Source organism: Notechis scutatus, chromosome 3 (assembly GCF_049901735.1).
Source record: "Notechis scutatus isolate UNSWTSFEM ecotype Mainland chromosome 3, rNotScu1.2, whole genome shotgun sequence".
NCBI lineage: Eukaryota > Metazoa > Chordata > Lepidosauria > Squamata > Elapidae > Notechis > Notechis scutatus.
In genome coordinates, this window is record NC_142011.1 from 207,928,116 (window position 1) to 207,953,017 (window position 24,902).

Sequence of the window (24,902 nt, forward strand, 5' to 3'; positions counted from 1 at the left end):
GAATCGTGTGTGCGCACGTGGGTGGGTGTGGTTGTGTGTGTGTGTATTTCTCAGGATCTCCTTGTTTCTTACACATCTTTTGGAAAGATGTTCCTTTACCCAACTAGGTAACATCATCAGTGCTAGAAAGGAGTGTGGTTGGTGGAATGAAGAAGAAAGGAAGAACGGAGGAGGAGGAGGAGGAGGTCCTTGGTGATATCTGAGTTTGGATGTTTTCTTGCAGATATTTCATTACCCAACATATCCTAGCACTAATGACCCTCACAATCTTCCTCCTCCTCCTCCTCCTCCCACTCCTTTCTAGCTTGATGACGTTATCTAGTTGGGTCATGAAACATCTGCAAGAAAACAACTGAACTCGGACAGGACCAAGGACCCCACCATTCAAACCTCAAAATATCTGAGCGACAAATATTCCCGTCTGTGGATTTCAAGTCCACCTCTACGTGATCTTTGGGAAGAGATGCAGGGAAGGAGGCCAACGTTTTGGGCAACGATAAACTCGGCGGTGGAATTCCCTTACCTTATCAATGAAATAGAGCGCCACGGATATTTGCCGCTTCTTCAGCTCCTTGGATTTCCAGTCTGCCCGGTACTGACGTCGGATCCGGTGAATTAGCTTCTTCAACCGACGCGCCACTTCATATTTCTGCCAGTCTTTCTCGCCCTGGAAGAAAGGAGGACTGCTGTGAGGCTAGCAGTTTTGCAAAGATCTTTCTCTCTCTCTCTCTCTCTCTCTCTCCTTGTGTGTGTGTGAGAGAGAGATAGAAAGAAACAGACAGAAATGGAGACAAAGAGAAGAGAAAGAGAGAAAGAGAGGAAAAGAAAAAGAGAAAGAGGGAGACAGAAAGAGAGAGAGGATCATAGAAAGGGAGAGAAAGAGGGAGAGGGAGGAGAGGGAGAAAGAAAGAGAGAGAGGAGAGGGGAGAGAGAGACAAAGAGAGGAGAGGGGGCAGAAACAAGGAAAAGAGAGAAAAAGACAAAGAGACAGAAAGAGAAAGACACAAAGAGGAAGAGAGAGACAGAAAGGGAAGAAGAGAAAGACAGAAAGAGAGACAGACAGAGAAAGAGAGAAAGAGGGGAAAGAGAGGGAGAGACAGACAGGGGAATGAGAGAAAGAGAGAGAGACAGACAGAAGAGAGAGAGAAAGAGGGGGAAAGAGGAAAGAGAGGGAGAGAGAGGAGAGAGAGAATAAGAGGGGGGGCACAAGAGAGAGAAAAGCAAGAGAGAAAGAAAGACACAAGAAAGAAGAGAAAGAAAGAGAAAGAAGAATGGGAGAGGCAGAGAGAAGAGAGAAAGAGGGGGGGAGAGAGAAAGAGGGAGACACAGCGAGAGAAAGAGAGAGGGAGAGAGGAGAGAAAGAGAGGAGAGGGGCAAGAAACAATGACAGAGACAGAAAGACAAAGAGACAGAAAGAGAAAGACACAAAAGGGAAGAGACAGAAAGGGAGAGAAAGAGGGGGCGGAGAGAGAGAGAAAGAGAGAGTGAGTGGGAGAGAGAGAAAAGTCAAAATGATGCCCTCACACCTGCATGACTAAAGCCCTTCCCTTTTTACGTGTGTGGACCTCAAGTCCTTGACTTATAGCCATTCATTTAGAGACCATTCAGTTACAACAGCACTGAAAAAAAAAATTTGAGTTATGACCGATTTCACACTTAATCACCGTTGCAGCATCCCCACAGTCACGTGATCCAAATTGGGGCCCTTGGCAACCCGACTCATAGGTATGATGGTCGCAGCATCCCAGGAGCCACGTGGTCCCCTTTTTTGCGACCGTCTGACGTGCCAGGTCGATGGGCAAGCCCCCCAAATTTCTGTTCTTCAGCAAGATAGTTGTGAAGCGATGAGCCTTCACCCCATTTTACAACCCTTCCTGCCACCGTTAAGCGAAACACAGCAGCTGTTAAGAACACGGTTGTTAAAGTGAATCTGGCTTTCCCCACTGACTTGGCTTGTCGGAAGGTCATAAATGTGAGTCAGTTGCCAAGGGCCCAAATTTCGATCACGTTGTGGTGGATCGCCAGCAGCCGGTGTGGATGGCAGCGGAATCGGACAGTGAGGACGAAAGGGAGTCTGGAGAGGACTCGGACGAGGGTCAGGGAGTCTGGAGAGGACTCGGACGAGGGTCCTGCGTCCTGATGCAGAGATGGGGCCAGGACCATCTGGGAGTGGGGTGCTGCCTCTGGAGCCTTCAGAATCTGGCAGCAGCGAGGAAGAGGAACAAGGGGAGCCTGTTCCCAGTGTGCGCATGGGCAGAAGTGCCAGAAGGTTGAGAGCAGCTGAAGCAGCAGGGGCGACTCGGGAATAAGGCTGGGAGGTGATTGCCCCTCCCCTAAGGGACAAAAGTCAGACCTCAATGACGAAGAGCTTTGCAGGAAGCAAAGCCGTTCAGTAATCTCCAAGTCCTTCCTGAAGCTCTGCATTCTGGTTGGTTTTTTTCCGGGTTTTTGGTTTGGTTTATGATTAGCCTTAACTGGACTTCTGTTTCTTGGCGGCATTCTGCAGCACTGAAAAGTGTGCTCTTATCTAGAGGAATGGTGTCTAATGAGTTTTGGCTGGGAATGCAAGTAATTCCCAGTGTCACATTAAAAAAGGTTTTACTTTTAAATTCAGTTTTTGTGTTTTATTAAGTTTGATGAAGTCTGGGTCAGAAGACGCATGACCACAGGGATGGTCCTAAGTGCGAAAAACAATGCAATGGTCGTTAAGTGTGAAAAACAGTCATAAGTCACTTTTTTCAGTGCCGTCGTAACGTTGGAACGGTCACTCAGTGAACTATTGTAAGTCAAGGTCTTACCTGTACCTAACAGGCAACTGGCGATTGAGTAACCAACTCCAAAGTCAAGGACTGGGGCCTCACCTTCAGCTTGGAACTCGGGTTCAGCATGATATATTTGATGGTGCCCTGAATGTTCTCCGTCCAGGATGCCAACCAGGTGACCGTGTTGTCGCACCGGACTTCCCTCCACTTGTGACCGCACGGAGGCTGAGGGGCCTTTGAATCTCTGGGAGAGAGAAAGAAATTTTGGGGTGGGGGGGGTGCGGAAATAAAGACAGTGTCATGCTTGAATCTGCGGGGGAAGATGAGCTGGAACCGGAGCCGACAGAGATTGAGGGGGCTTCGGAGGAAAATGGGGAAGGGAAGTCAGGCCAGGGCCTTTCTGGATTAGAACAGCTTGTAGACAGGGAGGAACAGGGGCAGGATAAACATGAGAGACAGAGCTCAGGCGAGGAGCAAGGACCACCCCCTCCTGATCCAAGAGCACGGAAGGTGGAGAGAACAGTGCAGGCTCACCTGGCCACTCGGGAAAAGGATGCCCCCGCCCCTCTTCACAAGGCACACCTGGGGAATGAGACTTAAGGAGACCCTGTGGGGAAGGGCATTTGTGGGGAACAAACTTTTGAGTTCCTGAAGTTTGAACTTTCCAAGAGTCCTTGCATTCTTTCTGGCTTTCTGGACTAACTACTTGGATCCTGTGCTTTCTGAACTCCTCGATTTGCCCTGCTGGATTTACTGCTGTGGGGCCTTGGTGTACACAGTGCTGGGATGGACTATTTGAAGCAAGAGGCTGCTTGTGGCGCACGTGGGGGTTTTGTCATCACTTTGCTCTGGGACTTGCCAGAAATGTGGGAGCGTTTGGGGAAATTTGGAGCAATAAAGGGGCGGTTGGGAACTGCCAGATGGTTGTGTTATCTCTGTGTCGTGTCCTGGGAACATCACAAAGGTGTGTGTGCGGGGGGAAGTTTTATGTTTAAAAAGCAAGCAGGAGAGCAACAGGACTGTCCAAGCACGGTGAAGACTCTTTCCCATAAACATCTCTCCACTCTATGTTAGTAATTGGATTACCCAGTGGGCTTTCATGCCTAAGGCGGGACTAGAACTCACTGTCTCCTGGTGATTGGTTCAAAGTCACCTAGTCCTAGTTGGCTTTCATGCCTCAGGCAGGACTAGAACTCACTGTCTCCTGGCAATTGGTTCAAAGTCACCTAGTTGGCTTTCATGCCTAAAATGGGACTAGAACTCACTGTCTCCTGGTGATTGGTCCAAAGTCATCTAGTTGGCTTCCATGCCTAAGACAGGATTAGAACTCACAATCTTCCAGAGATTGGCCCAAAGTCAACCAGACACCTTTCAGGCCTAAGGCAGGACTAGAACTCACTGTCTCCTGGTGATTGGTTCAAAGTCACCTAGTTGGCTTTCATACCTAAGACAGGATTAGAACTCACAATCTTCCAGAGATTGGCCCAAAGTCAACCAAACACCTTTCAGGCCTAAGGCAGGACTAGAACTCACTGTCTCCTGGTGATTGGCCTAAAGACACCCAGCCAGCTTTCATACCTAAGACAGGATTAGAACTCACAATCTTCCAGAGATTGGCCCAAAGTCAACTAGACACCTTTCAGGCCTAAGGCAGGACTAGAACTCACCGTCTCCTTGCCTGGTGCCTTAACCACTCCAGTTGACTGGCTCTCTTTCGATGAGCAAAACAGAACCGGAACAGAATTGTTTTAAATAAGGGGGAGGGACGGGGGTTGAGAACGTCAAGTCCCTCATTGTACCATCTCGAGGCATGCTGGCCGGGGAATTCTGGGAGTTGAAGTCCCACCCCTCCTAAAAATCGCCAAGGTTCAGAAACGCTGCCATGGAGACCATGCCAGACGCTGCCATGGAGACTCACTTGCTACAATTGATGACGACGTCTTCTGGCATTATCCTCTTCTTCAGCATCCCCATTTTGGGGTGGTCCCCACGGCCCCGGAAGAGACCCGGCGGTTCAGTTCTGAAGTTCCCGATCTTCTCCCGATGCCCATCAATCACGCAATAACCATATTCCTCTTGGATTCTCTCTGCCTCCTCTTTCAACCTCTATTGAGAGGAGAGACAAAAAAAAGAAGGGATTACGGATAAGTCTTTGACACACGGTCGAAAAGCGAGCCCGAAACTTCTAAGCTGCTAAGCGAAACGTTGGTTGAGTTCTGCTCCATTTTACGACCTTTCTTGCCACAGCTGTTAAGTGAATCACTCACCCTCCTCTTTTAACGGCCCCATAATCCCTTGCGGGGTGGAGTCTGGGCAACTGAATGGAGCTAGCAGAGTGTTTACTGGCCAGATGCCCTTCCTGTTGCCGGTACGGAGTTTTGTTCCGCTGATATACTCTCAGTGTGCCCAGAGAGAGAAATATCTGCTTCTCCCTAGGATCGAAACTCACAGCCTCCGGATGGTGAGGCGAGAGCTCCACCGCTAGGCCAGTGCGCCACTCCTATTAAGTGAATCCCTGCAGCTGTTGAATTAGTCAAACCGTTGTTAAGTGAATCGGCCTTCCTCCTTGACTTTGCTCGGCGGAAGGTCACAAAAAGGGATCACGGGACCCCGGGACACTGTGACTGTCATAAATACAAGTCAGTCGCCGAGCGTCTTTTTAATTTTGATCACGTGACCCTGGGGGCTTACCGTAAAGGCCTTGTGAAAAATGGTTGTCTCTTTTCAGGGCCGTTGTAACTTTGAACGGTCACTAAACGAACTGTTGTCAGTTGAGAACTACCCTCTATTTCCCATACGCCTAATCTAGATAAAGGTGAAAGGGAACGAAGCGCTGGATTGTACAAATGACAGGCAACACCATGAAGCTTCAAGACACTTTTGAAGAATGGGGACAGAGACTTGTGGGTACAATGGCAGAAATAATGTTTAGTTACGTGAATATATTACTTAAAAGCTAAAGGTTCCCCTCGCACATCCGTGCTAGTCGTTTCCGCCTCTAGGGGGCAGTGTTCATCTCTGCTACAAAGCCAAAGAGCCAGCGCTGTCCTAAGATGTCTCCGTGGTCATGTGGCCGGCATGACTAAACGCTGAAGGCGCACAGAACACAGTTGTGGTTCGCCGGCAGCAGGTGGGGACGGCTGAGGTCTCGGAGAGCGAGGACTCAGATGAAGGGCCTGCGCGTGATGCAGGGATGGGACCAGGACCATCAGGGAGTGGAGTGCTGCCTTTGGAGATTGTGGAGGCTGGTAGCAGTGATGAGGAGGTCCCCGAGGAGCCTGCGCGCGAAGGGCTGCTCAAAGGAAAGAGCAGCTGCAGCAGCACAGGCGACTCGGGAGTAAGGCTGCAAGGTAATGGCCCCTCCCTTAAGAGATGAAAGCCAGCTGAGAAACCGGAATTCTTTGCAGGAAGCAAAGAAGTTTTTGCACTCAAGCCCGGTGGACGTTCAGAGTATCTTGGTTGGTGTTTGGAGATTCTTTGATTTATTGTTTAGGAACTTTATCTGTTGTTCTTGGCAGCCTTGCAAAAACTGGGCAGGGCTCTTTCTTGTGGGAGCTAATTAGTTGGAAGCAGCCTTTTATCTGTGAAGAAACAGGATTCGTAAATGAAACAGTAAAAGGTTGCGCTGTTACCCTTGTCTTGTGTTTACTCTCATGGAACCAGGTTTGGGTCAGAACAAGAACACTGTTCCCTTCCCATCAAAGGTGGTCCCTATTTTTCTACTTGCATTTTTTTTTTTTTTTTACATGCTTTCGAACTGCTAGGTTGGCAGAAGCTGGGACGACGAACGGGAGCTCACTCCATTATGCGGCGCTAGGGATTTGAACCGCCGAACTGCTGAACTTTCTGATCGACAAGCTCAGCGTCTTAGCCCCTGAGCCACCGCCTATGTATTACTTACAAGAGGAGAAAATTGGGGGAAGAATACAGGTTACAGGATGAAAAGGGGAAACAAGAAGCTTAATGCAGATTTACTAGAAAATTACTATTTTCTAGTAAATTACTCTCTCTCTCTCCGCATTACTAAGACAGAAATGGTAGTTGAAGTGAAAATGCAAATGACAAGGTAACTAGATAATCTAATAATCAGTGCTAAGAAGGAGTGGGGTTTGTGGAATGGAGGAGGAGGAGGAGGAGGAGGAGGAGGAGGAGGAGGAGGAGGAGGAGGAGGAGGAGGAGGAGGAGGAGGAGGAAAAAAACAGCCTGTGAGATCCTTGGTGTTTCCTGAGCTTCATTGCTTCCTTGCAGACATTTCATGAAACCCAACTAAGTAACATCATCAGTGCTAGGAACAAGAGGAGGAGGACGACTTTGGGATCCTTGATGTTCTTCTGAGCTTGGTTTTCTTGAAGACATTTCGTGACCCAACTTGATAACATCATCAGTGCCAGAAGGGGAGTGAGTTTACTCTCTGTTTCTATACATGTGGCTTGCCCTGTCAGTGTTGATGTGAATGCCTTGATTAGGCTGTTGTTTACTCTTTGTTGCATATAAACGACACTTGCACACAAACAGAGAGCAGACTCAGAAATGGACTTCCTTCAGAAGGTCCGCCGAGTTTCAACAAGGGGTGAAAAAGGCCTCAGTGTAACTCATAAAATATTTCTAGGGTCTTTTTAGAGCTGCCGACAGAAAGGGAGGGGGCAGCAGTGCGGCAGCTTGCAAAACCGAAACTGCATTCCATAAATGCTTTCAAAGATAGTAACTAGGTGACTAAAGTTTCTGCCGTGCAAAATTCTCACAGGAGAGTATGATTGATGACTCTGGGCTAGGGAGGTGTCCCATTGGAGAATATTAATTATGATACACCCAGGGGGGTGGAGGGAAAACCAGGGTCAAGGGTGACAATGAATTATGTCTCTCAGAGTCAGTTACACCCAGGCAGTGCCGGATATGTTAACTCCCAATAAATCCTTTTGAAGTTTTGGAAGTTTGGCTCGAGACTCAGGATTGAAATGGAGGTAACTGCCGGAATCCTGACACTCAGGTTCTACCAACGTCAATCATGTCTGCACCTGTTTTTCTTCCTTGGGCAAAGCCTTCTGGGCTTCCTGCTTTTCCAGAAAGTAGTTATGGATGTCACTGAAATCGCACCTCTTCAGGTCTTTGATTTTCTTCCTTTCTTGAGGAGTCATCACCTACATGAGAAAAGGAGAAGGCCATTAAGTGCTGAAAGCTGTAGTTGACTTAGAAAACAAGTTATCTTCAATACGATACCTTCTAAACCAGGATTTCTCCACCTTGGCAATTTTAAGTGTGGACTTCAAACTCCCAGAATCCCCCAGACAGCACAGCAACTTTAAGTATGGACTTCCACTCCCAGAATTCCCTGTGCAACATGGCTACTTTATGCAACGTGGACTTCAACTCCCAGAATCCCCCAGACAGCATGCCTTACTTTAAGAAGTATGGACTTCAATTCCCAGAATTGGCGTAGTCAGCATGACTACTTTGAGAAGGGTGGACTCCAAGTCCCAGAACCCTCCTAGCCAGTATAACCACTTGAAGAAGCAGGTATAAAAGACAGAATAGCCAGGGCTCTCCCAACTTGGCAACTTGTGGACTTCAATTCCCAGAATTAAGTCTTAAAGTTGAATTCTGGGAATTGAAGTCCACAAGTCTTAAAGTTGCCAAGTTTGGACATTCTGTCCTAAGCAACCTCATCTTCCTGTCACTTTCACCTTTCCATCATTCTGCTTTTTTTGGAGGGGGGGGGAGGCACTTCCCCTATAATAATCTCCCAAATAGCCCTCACGTATCCCCCAGCAGATACCTGCATCCAATCACAGAAAAAGTTGTCCTGGAAAATCTTCTTGCGTGCATAATCGTGGTCCAGCATCTTGGCGAAAAACGTCGCCACTTCCTCGGCGGCCCGGCTGAGTTTCATAGGCCTGCCTACAACAGAGGGAGAGGGGTGGATGACCATGCAGTGAGTAGCTGATGAGGCATGGCTATCCTTTCATCATAGTAAGGACCAACTCTTCTCTCCACCCGCCTACGAAGCTCAGGAGATGCTACTACAGGCAGTTTCTCCTCCACTTTGGAGGCAAATCCAGAGAAAACCACCTACCATTGTAGTAGAATTTGACGGATCTTGGGAGTGGCTCGTAAGGTGGAGCAAAGTAAGGTCCTTTGTGGTGCAACTTATGCCATTTGACCCCGTCGTCTTGTTTCTCCTCTTCCCACCTGCCGAGAGGAAATTTGGAAAGGGTTAACATCATCCGAGAAGACCCAGAACCTCTTGGGTGTATCGTTTTATCCCTAAATCTTTTTTTTTTCCTCAGTCTCAATGTCCTAACTCTTCCTTTTTTTAAAAAAAACAAAAAACTTTATTGATTATAGAACTAAACTATCAAACAAACACATACACAACACACAGAAAAAGAAAAAGAAAAAGGAAAAAAAGAAAATGATTAAAAACTAACTGTTAGTTTTTAATCGTTGTTAGCTAACTCTTCTTAACAGTGTGATGACCCGGGGCATGGCACAAAGGCAACACAGTCACATAAGTAAGAAAAGCCCCTTCAATTCTGTGTCTCTAACTTTGCCCCCAATGTCCAGTTACCTTCGGATTGAGAAAAAAACTCTCCCAAGAACAGTCTTGAAGTGGAGGAAATTCAGTCCGAAAACAAAGTACATATAAACTATAAATAAAAATACACACAAACCACGCTGCAGCAATTAACTGGACAGTGCAGAAGGAACTGCAGACTTCAAAAGATAATGAAACACACACAGTTGGGAGACTCCAGAACCCAGATAAGACTTGACAAACAAGGATAATTCACGCTTTGCTTTCAGCAAGGTGCTGTGCGCAAACGCCCTTTTGAAATCCTGTTTTCCCAGCTGCAGCTAATGAAGGGAATCAGGGCCCTTTCCTCCCCCGTAAGACACGCCATCCACCTTGCTCCCTTCTCCGTTCCTCTCTGCGTGCCTTAGGATGAAGAGGGGGTGGGCCTGGGTCTTCCTCTGAATTCCCAGCCGGACTGTGCCCTTCCCCAGTTTCTTCCCCAGCCAATGTAGCCACACTCGCACTCTGTCAGCTGCTCGGCCTCCCCCTCGGAATCAGATTCTGACAGGGGCATGACAAAAAGTATGACATCTAATCTTCTCCTTATAAATTTGGAACTCAATAACGATAGGCTTGCAGGTTCAATGTTGGGAGGGTTTAAGTAGGGGAGAAATGAAGGAATTCGCCATCAAAAGGACTTCAAGATTCTGAGTGCCTTTTTCAAGATTTAGAAGTAAAATTCTTAAAGGCCAAATCAAAAGTTTGAGACATTGGTCAGCAAGAATTTTATTTAAATGACCAGAACTTTTTTCTTCTTGGGTTTAATGGAAAAAGAATTGTGGGGAAAAAAATTGGAAGTCTGTTATTATATATGTTGACAGCAGCAAGACTATTGCGTGCACAAAAATGGAAGGAGGCTTCGATTCCTACCAGGGACAAAGGGTTGCAGAAGTTGATGGAGTTGGCTGAAATAGCAAAACTGACAACTTTGAAAAGAACTTAAGTACTTTTATTTCCACTTGGAAACCGCTTCTGAACTTCGTGCTTGAAGTGGAAAAGGATGCGATTTTGATTTTGGGTTTTACCGAATAGATTGATAGATCTTGGGGTGATTACGGCTGCAAGACTAGTACATGCTCAAAAATGGAAACTTAAGGAAATTCCAGATGAAATAGAGATAATTAAGAAGATATGAATGTGTAGAAATGGATAAATTAATGCAGGAATTAAAAAACAAACACGAATCTGAATATTGTAAAGTATGGGGAAAGTTTTACGACTGGTTGGTAAAAAGGAAGGATTCAAAATGTAAATTAAAATAAGGATGTTAAAACGATAGATCAGGATTAATTAAAAAATGTTGATATTGATGTATATATTATGTATTATGTATATACTATGTAAATATGTATTATTTATCATATGTAATAGCTATGTAAGACAATTAGGTGAGTCAGGATGATTACACTACGTTCACTGTTTTTAAATGGTTTTTTTTGTTTTTGTTTAATTAAAAGTTATTTTAAAAAAAGGATAGATCTTGGGGTTGGACTAGATGATCTACAAGGTCCCTTCCAACTCTGTTAACCTAATCTAATCTTTACAGAAATGGCTTGTTCATATTATTATGAAATAGCCAAAAGTTGTGATTTGATGTTAATGCCTTATTTTACTGCTACAGAGAGTTGGAAGTCAATCTTTCTTTCTCTCTTTTTTTTCCTTATCCTTCTTCTCTTCTCTTCCCCTCTTCCTCCCCACTGTTTTTCTATTTACTTTTGTATTTTGTATCTTATAATATTTTATTTTATCACTCACTAAAAATGTTAAGAATTCTATTTATATGATAAACAAGTTTATATGAGCTGATTGTGACTCTCAAAGAGAGCTGCAGAAAAGCAAACACATTTTTAACTTGCTTTAAGAAAAGCCTGCAGGATCAGCTTACCATATTCCTAGGAAGCAGTATTTAAAAAAAAAAAAAAAGTACTGAGGACTAGTGCCTTGGGCAAAGGTTGGACTAGAAGACCTCCCAAGTCCCTCCCTTCCAGCCGTAGGATTCCACTATTTCCAAATTAAGCCATAATGCCACTAAGAATAATTGGCTAGAATAGACTAGAATTCTTTATTGGCCAAGTGTGATTGGACACACAAAGAATTCGTCTCCTGTGCATAAACCCTCAGGGTACATAAAAGATATAAGTGAACGATCATGATCATAATCATCATTAAAAAATGCATTTATCATAAATCTTAAGATACAACTCTTAGTGATAGTCAATAGGATACTACAGTAAATAAGCAACCAACATAAACCATACTAGGAAATTAAATAAACCAAACAAACCAATATGAATTGTAAAGATACAAGCAACAAAGTTATAGTCCTAAGTAGATAGGAAAGATGAGAAAAAGAATAGTAATACAGTCTTACTAAATAGTTGTAACAGTATTGTGGAAATTAGTTGTTTAGCAAGAGTGATGGCATGGGGGGAAACCACATCTCCTATACTCAATCAATCAATCAATCATAATGGAGCTGTAAGGGACCTTGGAGGTCTTCTAGTCCACCCACTTGGAAGAAAAATGCAGCAAAATCCAAAGAAAATTTATTACAAAGAGCATCAAACCAGCCTTCCCTTTCATGCTTCCTAATGCCCAGCAACGCTGGAGATCTCCCACGCTCCTCCTGCACACCCATCCCGCAAAGACACGTGTCTCCGCCGGCAAACCTTGAAGGCAATACACTGTACCTCGCTTTGGGAGCCAGCACTCGGATGCACGCTGCACGAATCCGGGTGAAAGTCAGGGGCACAACCAGGCGGGAGCATCGTGTCCACTGTGCTAGGCTGTGCCCATGCTTGAGCATGCCTTGCCAGCCCAGTCATGTGCAGCTGGCCACATGGATGGATTGGAGGGTGCTGGGGGAGGGAGGCAACCCTGGTTTAGCACTCCCCACTTTGCAAAAAGCAAATATATTTCATTTTGCAAAAATTAAACAGGCCTCGCGTGGTGCTCTTTCCTGCACATCGGGGCATCGTGCAAAAAGGAGGCAGTCAAATGTTCCACCCCGCTATGAGTCTTTTTGCTACGAGACTCTGGTGCAATTACAGCCCCCACCACCCCCACCATGGCCATGTCCCGAGGCACCTGGGAAATGTAGTCTTGTTAAGTATTTCCTGGCTTAGGGACAACTAATGGATACCAGAGCAATCGAGCTCGCTTAAAGAGACAGGCGTCTTTCTTAGTCAGGAAGTCATGCTTGTGATCCAGTGTTTCTCAACTTTCACCTCTTTAATAAGGTGGGTGGACTTCAACTCCCAGAATCCCCCACCCTGCATGTTTTAAGATGGGTGGACTTCAACTCTCAGAATTGGAGTTGAAGAAATACAAAACATTTGCTAGACCAATACTCGAATACAGTTCATCAGTCTGGAACCCACATTACGTATCTGATATTAGCACAATTGAGAAAGTCCAGAAATATTTCACAAGAAGAGTTCTCCACTCCTCTACTCGTTGTAGAATACCTTATGCCACCAGACTTGAAATTCTAGAACTAGAAAACCTTGAATTACGCCGCCTTCGGTCTGATTTAAGCATGGTATATAAAATCATACATTGCAATGTCCTACCTGTCAATGAATACTTCAGCTTCAACCATAACAACACAAGAGCACACAATAGATACAAACTCAAAGTTAACCGCACCAAACTTGATTGCAGGAAATCGACTTCAGCAATAGAGTGGTCAATGTCTGGAATACTCTACCCGACTCTGTAGTTTCTTCCCCAAACCCCAAAAACTTTAACCTTAGACTGTCTACTATTGACCTCACCCCTTTCCTAAGAGGTCTGTAGGGGCGTGCATAAAGCGCACCAACGTGCCTACCGTCCCTGTCCTATTGTTTCTCTTATTCTTCTTTTATTTTTCTTATATGTACCCATTTCATGTATTCACAACTATGTATACACTTATACTTATTATCTTGTACACAATTGGCAAATCAAATAAATAAATAAATAAATAAATAAATAAATAAATAAATAAATAAATAAATAAATAAATAAATTCTCCATCCTGCATGTTTTAAGGTGGGTGGACTTCAATTCCCAGAATTCTCCATCCTTCATGCTTTAAGAGGGGTGGACTTCAATTCCCAGAATCCCCCACCCTGAATGATTTAAGGTGGGTGGACTTCAACTCCCAGAATTCTCCATCCTTCATGCTTTAAGAGGGGTGGACTTCAATTCCCAGAATCCCCCACCCTGCATGTTTTAAGGTGGGTGGACTTCAACTCCCAGAATTCCCCAGCCAGGAGGTTGTAAATATGGGTGGACTTCAACTCCCAGAATCCTGACTGGGGAATTCTGGGAGTTGAAGTCCACCCATCTAAAAATTTTAAGAAACTTTAGGCTAGACTGAGATAGGATCTAAGCCAGGGTCAGCTGAACTCTAAGCAATCCCCAAAGCTTTCATCCTGCAAATAAAATTTGTCAGTTGGAAAAGGTGCTTCCTTCTGATTTTTAATTGCAATTCACAATTGCAATTTTAATGCATCCAGTAATTTTGTTGGAAGGTGATCGCTATTTTAATGAACAATGCATCTGTCTTAACAGTTTACTCCAACTCTGTGCTCTCTAGATGGGCTACTCTACAGAATTTAACATGTCAGTTCCTTCTGGGAGTTGTAGTCCAGACACCAATGCATTTTGGGAGGTGTAGTCCAAGGCACCAGATGAAAGAACTGGCAGAAACTCAAAACTGAATCCTTAGATGACATCTAGTGGATAAATAGAAGAACAGCAGGAATAAAGCAGCATAATAATTATGAAACTTCTTGTAAATATTATAGGAGGGTCTACAACAGCCAAAAAAAAATCAGAAGCAACAACAAACAAATTCAGAAAAAGTCTGGTAGCACCTAGCTAAGATTAACTCGTAGCATTGAAAGGCTTACAACTTTTTTATACCTGACGTAATTTACTTATCATTCTTATTACCCAGCTCATCGCTTTCCAATGTCTTTTCAAATAAATGTGGAAACCTTTGCAAATTCAATAAATCGATCTTAACCTGCCTCAAACTAACTAACTCCCAAAAATAGTGGGGGCACTTAGATGTTGAAAAGTAATAGCAGCCCTGTTTTCCTCAGCCCAAACTTCCTAACTCTACTTTAGATCATCTCATCTTTTATTTATTTATTTTATTTATTTTATTTATTTATTTGATTTGCCAATTGTTTACAAGATAATAAGTATAAGTGTATACATAGTTGTGAATACATGAAATGGGTACATATAAGAAAAATAAAAGAAAAATAAAAAGAAACAATAGGACAGGGACGGTAGGCACGTTGGTGCGCTTATGCACGCCCCCTACAGACCTCTTAGGAAAGGGGTGAGGTCAATAGTAGACAGTCTAAGGTTAAAGTTTTTGGGGTTTGGGGAAGAAACTACAGAGTCGGGTAGAGTATTCCAGACATTGACCACTCTATTGCTGAAGTCGTATTTCCTGCAATCAAGTTTGGTGCGGTTTACTTTGAGTTTGTATCTATTGTTTGCTCTTGTGTTGTTATGGTTGAAGCTGAAGTATTCATTGACAGGTAGGACATTGCAATGTATGATTTTATATACCATGCTTAAGTCAGACCGAAGACGGCGTAATTCAAGGTTTTCTAGTTTTAGAATTTCAAGTCTGGTGGCATAAGTTATTCTAAAGCGAGTAGAAGAGTGGAGAACTCTTCTTGTGAAATATTTCTGGACTTTCTCAATTGTGCTAGTATCAGATACGAAATGAGGGTTCCAGACTGATGAACTGTATTCGAGTATTGGTCTAGCAAATGTTTTGTATGCTCTGGTTAGTAGTGTGATATTACCAGAGAAAAAACTACGTAGGATTAGGTTAACAACTCTTAATGCCTTTTTGGCTATGTAGTTGCAGTGGGCTCTAGCACTTAGATCATTAGAGGTGAGTATTCCAAGGTCCTTTACAGAGCTTGGGTCATCAACAAGATCTTGACTATCTTCTCTAAGTATAAATTTGGAGCTCAAAATGATGGGCCTTTTATGTTCCAGGTTAGGAGGGTTTAAGTGAAGAAGAAATGAAGGAATTCAAAATCAAAAGGACTTTGTGATACTGAATACCTTTCCGAAGATTTAAAAGTAAAGGATTTCAGTCATTTAAAAAAAATGTAAAAAAAATAAAGTACTGATTTAAAAAAATAAAGTACTGATTCCCATATTAAACAATAGTTCTCCTCTATTGTTTATCAGCTAGGCACACCTTCCAAAAAGGTATGTTGGGTTTCTAGCGTTCTACTTTAAAAAGGTCAAAAGAAATTATCAAGAGGTTGAAAATTAAAAATTTTGAGATGCTGAAGGGATCAAGTAAGTTTACTTTTAAGCAAAAAAAAAAAAAAACTTGCCTGATGGAATGACACACAGAATTAGGTCCCTTCCAGTTCAAGTTTGGAAAAAACAATGTCCTTTCAAATTAGGAATTAGTTGCTCTACTTGTTGTGCTCTAAGGAATGATTTCTGGGCTAACTCTCCATTTATGTTCCTTGGAGGAAAACCAGTAGAGCAACTAATTTCTCATTTGAAAGGACATTGAGTAGCAAGACAGAATTGGCTGTCCTATCAAAATTGGTTATACCACCAGAACCAAACAGTTCTGATCTGGAAGTCCGCTTAATTGATCAGGAAGACACTTAGTGGTCAAATCATCTCCATAATTTCATGCCTACATGAAAGATTTAAGAAATATGCCTTACGGCCTGCTCCTCTCTTGCCGTTGTGAGAGACCTCAGCTTGGTGGGGAGAAACCGATTAACAAAGGTCATTTTCACCCCGTAATTATCCTCCCAATAAATAATTCCAGTATTAGCACTAGCTGGAAAGAGAAAGAGGGAGGGGGGAGGAAGGAAGGAAGGAAGGAAGGAAGGAAGGAAGGAAGGAAGGGTTAAATTATTATCCAAAGCACCAGAGGCCAGGACAAGAAACAATGGTTGGAAACTAATCAAGGAGAGAAGCAACCTGGAATTCAGGAGAATCTTTCTAACAGTTAGAACAATTAACCAGTGGAACAGCTTGCCACCAGAAGTTGTGGGTGCTCCATCACTGGAGGTTTTTAAGAAGAGTCTGGACACTTATCTGAAATAGTATAGGGCCTCCTGCTTGAGCAGGGGGCTGGACTAGAAGACCTCCAAGGTCCCTCCCAGCTCTATTCTGTTCTGTTCTATTCTGTTCTACTTGTATAAAATCAGGTGGGGGGGACTTCAATACCAGAGATTTAAGATCAAAAACTTTCGCCATCAAAATCACAAATCACTCATACAGGAAACGTACCATCTCCACTTGTCCTCCTCGGCTTTTGATCTTCTCCCACAGTTTCCTTCCTCCTTCTTCTTTTTCTTCTTCTTCAAAGTCTTGTCCACATCCTCGTTTTTCCTTTTCCGGGATCCCCTGAGAAATTCTACATTTCGATCACCTCTTTTGCTTCTGCATCTCTTGGTCTTTTTTTCAACTCCATCTTGGCCTCTTGGCCTTTCTTCTTCTTCTTCTTCAGAGTCACCTTCCAGCTTGATCTCAAATGGTGTCCCAAGTCCAGACTCACGTTCTATCCTTTCTTCTCCTTCCATCTCTTTTCCCAGCTGAGGCATTTCTTCACCAGTCCATTCTCTGTCCATCTCTCTCTCGCCTTCCCACTCCTTCTCTGTCTTGACCTCAATGTTCTGCTCAGATCTTCTCTTGTCCACCCCATCTTCTCTCTCTCCTGGTCCAACGTTCTCCCCCAGCTGTTTGTCATTGTTCCTCTCTTCTTCGGTTCCTCTGAAATCCTCAAGGTCCAGACCTTCTGTGGTTCTGTTACCGCTTTTCTCCTCCTGCACTGAATGACCTTCTGCCTCTACTTTTCCAACACAAATTCTCTTGTTCCTTCTGTTCCTCTCCTCCTCCGGTCCATCACTTGGGAAGGAGTCTGCAGCTGGCACCTGCTGTTCAGTCACCTATTAAAGAAAACATGAATGATGTTCTAACCTAAGGCTTCCCCAAAATGCACTAAGCAGACTTTTTGTCCAGGCAAAACCCCTTTTATGAAACGAAGGTGAATTTCTTGTATTCACCTTCCGCCAAAGGCCTGGCCAACACCCTTTCAAGTGTGTGATTAGGAGCACAGACCTTATCTAGCTTGAAGAGCTGCCAAGTTAATATTTTCAAGCACAGTGCTGACAAGGAAGGACTCAGCACAGTGTCTCTGAGATGCACAGAGGGATCTTCACACTGCTGCAGTGAACAAGTTGTTTCCTGAAAGAGCCCCTTCCCCATTTGCTCCTCTTTTAATCCCTGTGGGAGAGGCTATTCACTGTCCACCTGTGGCCTTACTCCCATGTCAACCCTTAAGTTCATAATTGTTCTTTTCTTTTTGGCAGCTTGCGCATGTGCAGGCTGGGAAACAACTCCAGCTGCTCCACCGCCTTACTGCTGTCCGAGTTTACAATCAGTCCACAACTTACAACGGTTCATTTAGTGACCGTTTGAAGTTACAATGGCACTAAAAAAATGTGACATGACCGGGTTTTTTACAATCTTTCTCGCCATGGTCCTTAAGTGAATCACTGCAGTTGATAAGTTAGTCACCTGGTTGTTAAGCGAATCTGGCTTCTCCATAGACTTTGCTGGTCAGAAGGTCACAAAAAGGGACCACGTGGCCCCTGGGACACTGCAACCATCATAAATATGAGTCAGTTGCCAAGTGTCCAAATTTTGATCATGTGATCACAGGGACGCTGCAATGGTCATAAGTGTGAAAAATGGCCATGTCACATTTTTCAGTGTTGGCGTAACTTTGAACGGTCACTAAATGAACTGTTGTAAGCCGAGGTGTCAGCTTTGGAAGCCATATTGAGACCAGATGCTCCCACGCTGCCACATTTGAGCCTGGGAAAGTGGGAGGGGGGAAATTCTTGGAGTGTATGTAGTTAGACATAATAACATTCTTTTTCTGATTCAAGGTCAGGTTGTTTTGCACCTAAGTGAGGGGAAGTCTCAAGTTGGGACGGATGGTGATTGGGGCATGTGATGCGATGATGGGTGCAGGGGGTGGATTTGTAGTTTTTTTACTTATTGCAAGGAAACCCGGAACTTTCAGATTCAGGATTCCCCAGTTGTGCCAGTTACTATCCAAAATAAAAGGAACTTTTTGAGAAGATGTCTGTCTTGGAGTTATTGGTTGGAGTGGAGGTTTGCTGGAATGCTGACAGGAGAACTGCCTGTAGAAGCACTATCTCTATCTCTATTGTAGGGTTAAAGTAGTAGCATTTGCAAGACTGAAAACATTTCTCACCTCCCTCTCCTTTTTACTCTCTGGAAAACTTCTGAGCCCTTCCCATGCCCCTTTTCCTACTGTGTGCTGAGACATCCTTTATCAGCTGGTTGTCCAAGTCTGCAGCTCTTCCTCCTGTCTCCCAAGGCCATTCCCACTACACAACTAAGTGCAACTGCTACACAAAATTCCACCGTGCTTACTGCCTTATTCTCACGTTCGGCCACGTGTGCCGCCTCTTCGGTTTGAAGCCTGATCTTCTTTAATGCAGGCTCTTGCCTGAAATGCAAACACAGCAGAGGGATTGTTGGACAGGTGCATAAACCTCAGTTGCATCTTCTCCAAACAACGCTCCGGGACTGCAACTTTCCAGAAAACCCAAAACTGTCAAGGGTCCTGGGACACACACACACAACCACTGCCTCCCATGCAGTGATGGTATGCTACTGGTTTGGCCCGGTTCAGTCCAACTGATAGTAAAAATTGATTGGCGCTGCAGGTCAATCAGACAGCTGCATATGCGCATGTTAGGTGCGCACATGCGCGACCACCAAGCCAGTAGTGGAACAGGTAGGATCCCATTGCTGCTCCCATGGCACAATTCCCACCCTATCCAAATGATGTACTATCTCAGGGGTGCCAAACTCAAGGCCCACAGGCCCAAATCTGGCCTGTGGAGTGCTTAAATCTGGCCTGCGGGTCCGGCCTGGAAATATCAAAGAACGGGCTCATTTTCGGCCTCCCCAGCCTCCAGCAGAAATCTGCCGGCCAAAAACAGGCCACAGTGGGGCCTCACGGGGCCTCCGCGCGGCGCGTTTTTTCAGCCAGGTGCTGCAGGAGGCCACGGAGGCCAAAAACGAGGAACGGGGAGGGCCAACAAAGTGCTCCAGGAGGCTGTCCAGGCCAAGAACATTTTGGCCAGCAGGGTGTTTCAGGAGGCATCCGAAGTGATGGGATTCAGCCGGTTTGCACCGGTTTGAGAGAACCGGTTGTTAACTTTCTGAGCAGTTTGGCGAACTGGTTGTTGGAAGAAATCATTAGGGCAGAGAACCGGTTGTTCAATTATTTGTGGAGGAGAACTTACAATGCTGGTCCAGCCCTCGAAGAAACCCAGTTTGACACCCCTGTGCTATCTGTTAAAATCAAGCCAGGTTACGGCATACGGGAAGCCTGTAATTGGGGAGACGGTCTGGCAAGAACAACGAATGCTTATTCGCAGGGAATATGCACCTGTAAAGCTTGTAGGGCTTAGTTTATACTTTAGATTTACTGTAGATATCAAAGTGCAGAGTTCCAAACACGGATTATTACTAAAATCCTATAAAAACCATTTTAAAATGAAGTTGGAATAAAATGCAATTTGGAATGAAATTGAAATAACATAATGTAATATATGAATAAATAAAATAAAATAAAATAATGTTTTAGTATCACTCCCTACAATCTAGCCCAGTCAGTCCCACAGTAAAGCTTGTAACAATTCTGGGTTGCTAGAAAGCTGATAAAAGTAACCAAGAGCTAGGCATCTTATAGACCTCAACTAGAAATCTGTATTTTATTATTCCCTTTTCTTCTCTTCTTTTCTCTTCTCTTCTCTTCTCTTCCTGTTCTGTTCTGTTCTGTTTTATTCCATTCCATTCCATTTCGTGGTGGGATTCATTTTTTTTTACTACCGGTTCTGTGGTCATGGCTTGGTGGGCGTGGCATGGCTTGGTGGGCATAGTGTGGCTTGGTGGGCGTGGCTTGGTGGGCATGGCAGGGGAAGGATAGTGCAAAATCCCCATTCCCTCCCCACCCCACTAACCTGCTTTCCAGCTCTGTTCTCCTTTGCAGGGCAACCAAAGAAGACCCAGCAGATCAGCTGGGATGCAATAGGAGGCAGAGAATAGATGGGGGCAGGGCCAGTCTGAACTGCTCAAAATTTCCGCTACCAGTTCTCAAGAACTGGTCAGAACCGGCTGAATACCACCTCTAGTCTCAACATTTTTTTTATATATTGTGGCGACCAAAACTGGATGCAGGATTCCGAGTGTGGCCTTACGACGGCCTTATAAAGTGGTATTAACACTTCACGTGATCTTGATTCTATCCCTCTATTAATGCAGCCTAGGATTGTGTTGTCTTTTTTGGCAGCTGCAGCATAGGACTGGCCCATATTTAATTTACCTCCAACAGGGAACATCATATCCATTATAGAGAGTTGAATCCATGACATTCTCAAGAGATCTGGAAGGAAAAAAAAAAGAATTTAAGACGAACGGATCAAAAATCTCCTTTTTTCCTTTCTGCTTTTTCCCCAATATTTTCATTTTTAGGTGTATTTTAGTCTTTGATAAGTTTAATAAAATTATTTTTTTAAATAGCTGGTAAAAACTTTATGGATTATAAAAAGAAAAAAAGAAAAGAAAAATTGACTTGTGATTTATGAGTTTGAAGATTACAAAGGGGACCTTATGGAAAGGGGAGTTATGAGGTCACCTGAGAGAGAGTAAAATATAAATGCATTTATAACCCACAAGAAAACCAGAAGGTATTTTTCTTTTCTTTTTTTCTATTTCATTTCTGATTTATTATTTTCTTCACTTCTAAGATCTGCATTGTTTTTGCTAAAAAAAAATTGAGAAAATTATATTTTTAAAAATAGCATATAAAACCTAAAAGATGAAATATAGTCCAAATAGAAAGGTTTTCAGACAGATTCAATTGTAAGTTATGATAAACCAATTCTGTTGAAAGCTCTGGAGCATTGCTAGACTTCAACTCCACCCTGTAAACAGAGTTTTTGGACAGATGGGGGAAAAAATGGATTAATTTTCTTGCTTGTAGGTGAAACCCAGAGAGTCTGCCTGCCAATGGGAATGGCTAAACAAGCTTCAATTCATAGTCTGTTCAACATCAAACCGGCATTCCTTGCTTCCTTCCCCTAATAAGCTAGGAGCTGAATTTCAACATTCCACTAAACCATAAGTTGCTTCATTCTGATTGAACCAAATACAATGGCTTGAGTTCATGTACCACAATAAAGCCCAAACATAGCTGTATCATATCCATAATTTATACAAAAAGGTTTTTTTTTTAATGCCCCCATCTGACTTCATCTACGGTACATTCAGGGCTCCATGTTTGAGAAGACAACAATCATGAGTTCAGAAGACAAATCATGAAGAGGAATGTAGTATAACTCTTACCGACAGAAATGTAGATGGAGGGGATGAAGAAAGACCTCGTTTCCTGCTGCCCTGAAATCTGGATGAGATATAGGGGCTTAAAAAAATAAAATAAGGAAGGTTGATTGTGGTTCAACGTCAAGAGATATGGACTTGGATGAATCATGAGTCATGGAAGGTCTGTCTCTTGCTGAAGATCCTCAAGCCAAGGTAAGCAAAGACTTAGCTACATCAAGTAGGTGGTGGCCTACAAGACCAACTTCAAGTATCTATGAGGTCACAAATCACTTTAAACTTTGATTTGCTCAACAGTGATTGGTTGAGTAAGCTTCAGTTGGCTTAGTTGACATATCATGCTCAATGGAAACCCATAAATCTACATTATGGCTCAGTGCAATGAGTGAACAGATCACCTGTTCCCTAGAAACCCCAACTCTCTTCCTAAGTAATGGCCTGCATGAGATCCAGCTTCTAAATTTGCTTAATTAATTCCTAAGAAACAATATTAAAGAAGTATTTAAGTACTTAAGTGTCAACGCAGAGGTGTCCAACCTTGGCAACTATAAGACCTATGGATTTCGGTCATGCTGACTGGGGAATTCTGGGTGCTGAATCCACAAGTTTTAAAGTTGCCAAGATTGGACACCCCGTTTTTAAAAAAGGCAAGATTTGAGTGCATCCCATGAAGAAGATCTCGTTGTTCCCTTCTTCTAAAACCAAGCAAAAGTACATCTTGGGAAGCAGCATTCTCTTGCAATGGCCTCTCCTTTGACAGAAAACTCTGATCTGAATCTTTCAGAAGACAAGACTGTAAAAGGAAGACACAATTATAAATCTAATACATTTACAAACAAAGAGTTGGTGTCTTTGTTGGGCTCTTCACCCCTCAAATAACAACCTACATCCATCCCAATCCAATCCTGGCTTCCTAGTTCTCTCACCCCAATGCAGTGGGGGATAAGGACTAGTGGTGACATGATAGCAGTGTTCCCATATCTCAGGAGCAGCCACAAAGAAGAGGGAGTCAAGCTATTCTCCAAAGCTCCTGAAGGCAGGTCAAGAAGCAATGAACGGAAATTAATCAAGAAAAAAAGCAACCTAGAACTAAGGAGAAATTTCCTGACAGTGAAGACAATTAATCAGTGGAACTGCTTGCCTCCAGAAGTTATAAATGCTCCCACACTGGAAGTTTTTAAGAAGAGATTGGACAACCTGAAACGGTATAGGGTTTCCTGCTGAGCAGGGGGTTGGACTAGAAGACCACCAAGGTCCCTTCCAACTGTTCTATAAATCAAGGGTCCAACCCATTTTAGGTGTCCCTCAGAAGCACCTGTGACCACAGTGGTCACAGCTTCCTGCCACACTGCCAAGCTACACAGAGAAAAAAGAAGGCATCCGCCCTACCGTAAGCTTTCATTTCTGTTAAGGTGTAAAGACTAAAACTGGTGTTGAAGGAGACAATATTTTGATCTAGTCTGATATGGAACCTGCTTTCCATGACTTGAAGAAAATAGCAAAATAGCCATTCGTTGGGGAGGGTGGAAGGAAAAAGGGACGGGATAGGATTGTATGGGTAATCCTCAACCAAGGAGAATCAAGAGAGGTTTATCTTGAGTCTCTTTCTCACTCGCTTTCCTTCCCCGGGGTTAACAATTCTTGCATATCTTTTTTTTAAGGTTAGCACCATATTCCTCTGCGCTAGACATTTTCAAGTTTTGCACGAAAAACCGCTCAGCCTATTCAGGGGTGGGATTCAACCATTCTCTGCCTGGTTGCTGGGTGGGCGGGGTCATGGTGGGCGTGGCCTACCGGAACTTCCAGGACGGCCATTTTTTCACCTTTCCCAGAGTCCAGAGGCTTCCCTCAGGCCTCTGGGAAGGTGAAGATGGCCACCCCCGGGCTCCGGAGGGCCTCCGGAAGGCAGTTCAGCCCATTTTCTGCCCTCCCCAGAGCTTCCACATGGATCCTGCACTTACCTGCACCCAAAATGGGCTGCGTGGAGACTCCTGGGAGGAGTGGGGTGGGGCAGGTGGGGCAGGGCCAGCCAGTTGGTTCAACTACTGGTTCAGTGAACCTGATGTAAATTTAACGTCCGGTTTGCCCGAACCTGGACGAACTGGCTGAATCCCAACCCCTGAACCTATCCATGAAGTATCTGCTGTTAGCTAGAGCAGGGGTCCCCAACCACCAGGCCCCGGACCGGTACCGGTCTGTGGATCATTTTGTACCGGGCCGCAAAGAATGAAAGTAGGGCCTACTTTGCTTGGGCGCTTGTTTCGACGGCGCTTGAGAAAGTGCTTCCGGGTGAGCTTGTCGGTCGTCGGTTGGAAAGCGGCGTTTGGGTGCTGAAGGAATCCTCGCGCCTTAGTTTCGTCGAAGAGGCGGGGGGCGGCTTCGAACGAAGAGCCGTCCCGATGGCGGTGGAGTCTCGCGTTACTCAGGAGGAGATTAAGAAAGAGCCCGAAAAGCCCATTGACCGCGAGAAGGTACAAAGGAGGAGTTGAAGGTGGCGGGGAGAAGCGGGGGATGGCTGGCTGGCCGGTCGCTCGGCTCGCCTTGCCTTGGTCGTGCGTGCTGATGCCGGTACCGGTCCATGGATCATTTTGTACCAGGCCGCAAAGAATGAATAATCGTGAAACTGGTCCCTGGTACAAAAAAGGTTGGGGACCACTGAGCTAGAGAACCCAGTAAAGTCCCCAAGTCTGCCGAAATGTCTTGTCCTCTCTAGGTGAGAAGTGCAACCCAAGCCAACGTTAATTTAGTGGGTTTCCAGACTGAGGAAGGGTTTGGAGAGCCAAGCTGGTCTTTCTAGGAGGTGGAGAAGGTTCACGAACCCCACAATGGCTAAGCAATCAAATTCATACACAGTCCTGCAGCCAAATGAATTGATAGATATTCTTCCAATATTTGAGGGGCTGCCACAAGAAGAGGGGGCCAACCTATTCTGCAAAGTACCTGAAGGCAAGACAAGTAATGGATGGAAACCAGTGGTGGGATTCAAATTTTTTTACTACCGGTTCTGTGGGCGTGGCTTGGTGGGCATGGCATGGCTTGGTGGGTGTGGCTTGGTGGGCATGGCATGGCTTGGTGGGTGTGGCTTGGTGGGCATGGCATGGCTTTGTGGGTGTGGCTTGGTGGGC

The 24,902-nt window shown here is 44.5% G+C and overlaps 1 protein-coding gene across 2 annotated transcripts in view; it reads right to left on the minus strand.

Moving 5' to 3' along the window:
* TOP1MT (DNA topoisomerase I mitochondrial) overlaps positions 1-12,456 on the minus strand; it is a 30,868-nt gene extending 18,412 nt beyond the window's left edge. The window contains exons 1-7 of one of the 2 annotated variants that reach the window (XM_087958894.1): positions 12,024-12,456; positions 8,833-8,948; positions 8,536-8,657; positions 7,778-7,900; positions 4,681-4,868; positions 2,862-3,006; positions 524-667 (exon numbers count right to left, since the gene is read on the minus strand). In XM_087958894.1, coding sequence (XP_087815020.1) covers positions 524-667; positions 2,862-3,006; positions 4,681-4,868; positions 7,778-7,900; positions 8,536-8,657; positions 8,833-8,948; positions 12,024-12,139 — 954 coding nt within the window. In that variant the 5' untranslated portion in view covers positions 12,140-12,456. Of the gene's footprint in view, positions 1-523; positions 668-2,861; positions 3,007-4,680; positions 4,869-7,777; positions 7,901-8,535; positions 8,658-8,832; positions 8,949-11,704; positions 11,749-12,023 lie in introns of those variants that run through there. The other variant, XM_087958895.1, reaches the window with a different exon arrangement.
* Between the last annotated feature and the right edge of the window lie 12,446 nt (positions 12,457-24,902).